This window comes from Nicotiana tomentosiformis, chromosome 1 (assembly GCF_000390325.3).
Source record: "Nicotiana tomentosiformis chromosome 1, ASM39032v3, whole genome shotgun sequence".
NCBI classification, from domain to species: domain Eukaryota; kingdom Viridiplantae; phylum Streptophyta; class Magnoliopsida; order Solanales; family Solanaceae; genus Nicotiana; species Nicotiana tomentosiformis.
The window spans coordinates 124901820-124907222 of record NC_090812.1 but is presented as its reverse complement, the minus strand read 5'-3'; the positions used below and the strand labels follow the sequence as shown (position 1 = coordinate 124907222).

The 5403-nt window shown below is 37.5% G+C and overlaps 1 protein-coding gene across 1 annotated transcript; it reads left to right on the top strand.

Annotated features, from left to right (window-relative positions):
• The first annotated feature begins 3276 nt into the window (after positions 1 to 3276).
• LOC138909151 (uncharacterized) lies at positions 3277 to 5000 on the top strand. Its single transcript, XM_070200334.1, has 4 exons — positions 3277 to 3836; positions 3924 to 4146; positions 4232 to 4297; positions 4929 to 5000. The coding sequence occupies exons 1-4, from the start codon at positions 3277 to 3279 to the stop codon at positions 4998 to 5000; spliced, it is 921 nt and encodes a 306-aa protein (XP_070056435.1).
• Positions 5001 to 5403: the final 403 nt, after the last annotated feature.

The following is a 5403-nucleotide window of genomic DNA, read 5'->3' as shown; positions in this document are numbered from 1 at the left end:
ACAGTAGAAATAACTTAAGAATATTACTTCTATTGTGGTTGATGTGCTTGGAAGAAGAGAAGGCTTGAAAAGTGCAAGTTAGAACTTGGTTGTTGGGTGAGATGGTGTGGACTATTTTGGTGATGTATTGTAATGAATATGAGGTTAGATATATATATATATATATATATATATATATATATATATATATATATATATATATATATATATATATATATATATATTTGTTGACATTTTGGACATGTTGGTCTTGTTTTTGGATTTGAGGAAAATGAAAAGAATAAGGGGAGGTGTTGTCCAAACTTTTGTAGATGAGCTAGTCGCTCATTTATGTTGAGTTCTAGCTTCCATAAGCTTTACAGTGGTCCCTTATTGTTTGTTGTAGATTGAAGTACTAACGGGATAAACCGATGTCGTGTGGTTAGGTAAACGAAAAAGGTATGTTAAGGCTATCCCTTCTTTTATTTTGGCATGATCCATACGTTACAAACGAAACGAGCAAGCGCATAACTTTCATAAATGCCTCTATTCATAGAAACACTAGGGGTGCCTATGTTGTTGATTCCCCATGTCTCTTATTATTATATCGTCTGTTCACGGGTCTTAAAAAATATGTAAATTGATAAAGTTTATCCGAAGGCATGTTGATCTTATCGACTTACTTCTTATGCATTGCATTCATTTATACATGCACATTTACCCAAGACCAGATGGCGTTATATATGCTTATATTATATGTATATGGTGTATGAGGAAAAGTTACGGCATTATATATGCATCACCACCTCATCAATTGGTATACGTTGATGATTTCGCCCACAGAGGCCAAGATGATATGATGGGATGCCCTCAGAGGCTTGATGATGTTATGTACTCATATACCTATGCATGGTATGACATTTATGCGCATATGCATGGCATTATAAATGTTTCACGATTCACAAAGATATACAGACTTACATGTTGAGTTCTTTACACCATGTTTCTTTACACCAAGTTAAACTAAGGGATATGTAAGGACCCATAAATATTTTAACCAAAAACTCGGGGTTTCAAGGCGCCAAGTTAGGTTCCTGAGTTACTATAGTAGAAATTCTTCGCGGCGAGCTTGCTCGCTGAGGTTCGGACTTTTTGGATTGAACAGTACCCCAAGGACTTAGAGGTAAATATTTCACAGAAGAACGCATTTCTGTGGCCCATTATGCGGCCACATAATCACTCGGCGGACCGCATAATGGCCGTAGAGTGAAGCAGAAAGTTTGCCCAATTTGAGGTCAGTTTTGCGGTCGATTAAGCGACCGCATAACCGATAAGCGGACCGCATATCGATTGCATAATTCCTCTTGAGTTTTTGCATAGGGAGTTCTGCGGTGCATTATGCGACCGCAGAAGGAGTATGTGGACCGCATACTGGTCGCATACCTGGGCCGTAAGTTTAGGCCCCTGAGGGCTATTTATGCGGTCACTTTGCGGACCGCATACCTGTGTCGGGGCACCATTTTTCTTAATTTAAAACCCGACCCCCATTCCATCAAAACACCCATTTAGTCTATTTTGAAGCTCATTTCTGAGATTTTTAGTGTGTGAGAGAGAGGGTTCTAGAGGGAGGGCCTAATTCCCATCAATTAATCTTCAACCATCACTCAAAGCTTGGAAGTATTCAAGTAGAGTACCTAATTCTTCATCCAAAAAAGTAAGACTTCATCACCCAGCTCTTAATTTCAAACATAGCTATAATGGGGTATTACTAAAATGGTCCATGGGTGTGAGGGTTATTTATCTTGCATGCATGTGATAAAGAGTGTGGGAAAAATAAGAAGTGAACTAGAACCATGAATATTTTCCTAATTTTGGGTTCAATTTGTATATTTCTTAAATAGATTGAGGTTGCTAAGGGTTCCGGAAAATTGTAGAGTCTAAAGAAGTGCAATTGAGGTATGTATGGCTAACTCTTTTCTTCTTAGAATCGAACTCCTGGTGTCCGAATAATTGGTGTAAGTTCCAACTTGATTATACTAGAATTGTCTGCCTTAGTGTGTTGGTTACCATGTCATCATGCTATTTGAGAATGTAATCATGATTTTCCAAGCTCCTTCCCTTATGTGTGAAATGCCTTATGTGATGGTACTTTTTGACATGAATGATGGTGTTATTTGAACAAATAAAGAGGGAAAGACTTCAATTGTAAAATGTGCCAAAGTGCCAAGAACTATTTAATAAATGAGGCCATTTGTACCATGTAATGAAAGATGGGAAAAAGATGTGAATTGAGTGAATAATTGAAAGAGGTTATGTCTCAAGTGAGATGGCTTAGCCGATCGGGGCGAGATCGGACGCCATGCCGTACACATGGTGGCATTTGTGTTGGAATTATTAATTTACATTGTGAATATGGATATGTCTTACTTGGGATGGCTTAGTCGGTCGGGCCGAGACCGGACTCCGTGTAAAAATACGGTGGCATTATGAGTTGTGGCTTTGGCACTAAAAATTATTAACCTAAAAAAATAGAAAGATTGAATTGGAAATTATGTGATCCTTACTTGATGATTATTTGTATTTCTTTGAAGTACTTATTGATTGTTATGACTGCCTTCTCTTTATTTCACTGTTCATTCTACTAAGACTAGTGTTTGCCTTACATACTAGTACTATTCGACAGTACTAACGTCCCTTTTGCCGGGGGCGCTACATCTTTGAATGGATGTAGGTGGTTCCATCGCAGATAGCGCTGATCGCAGATAGTGGTGCTCTCCCTCTCACTCATCACAGTAGTCTTGGTGAGCCCCATTTCTTCATGGGGTCATGTAGTCCTTCTTTTATATAAGTTTTCATATTTTGAGGTATAATCGGGGACTTGTTGCCGGCATTGTCATGTTGCTCTTTTGTACCCTTAGAGGCTCCGTTGACGTTTACGTGGGTCATGTATGTATGTTGAGGTGGTCGTTGGATCGATTTGTATTTTGAAAACTCGGTTATGGCATAATGTACGTATATAAGGAAAAATGAACTAGTAATGTCTATATATTTATGTAACTGATCTCTCCCATGTTTTACAAATGGTGATGTGTTCCCTTTTTGGATTATGAATGAGTCGGGTAGGAAAGGTTCAATAGGCTTGCTCGATCGGGTTCACTCGGTTGAGCGCCGGTCGCGCTCCCCGAGGTTGGGGCGTGACAGGATATCTCTCAGAATTATAAGTTGCCTTGGTATATTGCCAGTGACTTTAATTGTATTATTGATCCAAGTAAAAAACAGGGTGGTAACCTACACAGAATGTCTAAAAGCATGTCTATGCTACAGTTTATCATGGATTGTGATCTTATTGACCCAGGCTTCTCAGGTTCACAATTTACCTGGTGCAATGGGTGGGCTCCTAATAAGAGAGTTTGGAAAAGGCTTGATAGAGTGCTGGTTAACCAAGACTGGATGAACAACTATGATTCTACTAATGGCAATCACTTGATTAGAACAAGATCCGACCACTCTCCCCTCCTCACCATTGCTAAGAATACTTTCCAGGCCACTACCAAATATTTCAGATTCTTATACTTCTGGACTAATGAAGATGGTTTTAAAGAGGTGGTAAAACAATCATGGGATATAGAGGTTCATGGCTCTCCTATGTGGAAATTTCATCTGAAACTAAACAATACTTGCAGATGCTTATCTCAATGGTCTAAGACCTATATTGATAATATTTTTGACAATGTCAAGGACCTGGAGAAGATGGTGGATGATTTAGAACACAAGATCATTACAAACAACACTGATTCTAATAGAGCTGAGCTTAACCGTATAAATGCTCTCCTTATCAAGGCCTATAAAACTGAGGAGTCTATATAGAAGCAAAAATCTGGGATCAAATAGTCTGTGGAAGGGGAAGTTAACTCTAAATTCTTCCACTTCATTGCCAAGGGTAGGAGGAAGAGGTTATCTCTCAAGAAGATCAGACTAAATGATGGCAATTGGATTGAAGGAGATGAAGATATTGCCAAAGAAGCTATATCCTTTTTTCATAACCAATTTACTAGAGAATATACTGATTCCAATTTTTCTATCCTTAACTGTATTCCTAAAGTAATCACTAACATGGACAATGCAGATCTTACAGTTAATCCTTCTATAGAGGAATTGAAAGATGTTGTATTCTCCTTGAGTCCATCCAGTGCCCCCGGACCAGATGGTCTGTCTGGGAAAATTTTATCATTCTTGTTGGGATATTATTAAGGATGATCTATTACTAATGATTACTGATTTCTTTGCATGTAACCAAATTCCAAAGGCCATTCCAAAGGTAACCAAATACATAGTTTACCTATCCACCTTGCACCCAAATCCCTGTTTTACACCTATTGACCACGGGTTTAACGTTACACACCAAACCTTTCAAAAGTGTGTCAACGACACACCACTTTTGGCTAGTGTCTCGAACGTGTGAAATACGAACAATGCGTCGCGTGAAAAGTTAATTTTTCCTCACCTGACAAATATCAATGGCTACTTACTAGATTTCTTAACCCTAACGCCTACTTCTTCTTCTTCTCCCTATATTAAAAGTTATTTGGCAACCATTTTCTGAGAGAAAAACCCAACATTCATCTTCACCTTCCACATCTAATATTTTCAAGCTCGTTATATTTGTTAAATTAAAGTTCAATTCATAAGGTAAGATAATTATTCTTCTGTCAGTTCTTGTATTAGGGTTCATATTGAATGGAGAATTCGGGTCCATTTTTTGGATGTGAAGATGCAGCTGAACTAGTAATTTCATGGAGCATAGATTATTATAATCATTATTTCAAGATTTTATAAGCTTCATTTTAATTTGTTTTTGGATTTGAAGAAAGATAAGAAAATTGGGTGTAAGTATTTCGCATGGTTTGATCTCATGATCACTTGAAGCTGGTGATTTTTGGTCTGCTTAGGAAGAAGAAGCAGTTTTAAGCGCATTTGCAGGAATCCGAAAAACAAAGGAATTGGATGAGACTTTTTTCTGAGTTTAGGATTAATCATCCTTAAGGACATTATATTTGGTAGTTCCGAGCATTGTTATATAGTGTAATGATATTCCCCTGTATTGGGTGTTCATGTATTTGGCTGATTGAAGTTGTTGTTGTCTATGAGGGTTATCCCTATTTTATTAGAGTTGTATTCAAGCTTTGTGTTATCTTCCTATTTAGCTGATTGAAGTTGTTGATCCTCTCTTTTGTTATGTTCCTATTTAGCATTGATAATCAAACATGGATAATGCAGTTTTTTTATAACCAAAGTATACCCGTATAAAAATAAGACCTAAATAAAATTCATTCCACAAAATAGGTGTTCATTAGTAGACACCAAAACGGATTAGCAACACTTAACAGAACATACCACTTGGTTGTCCATAGTAACATTTAACAT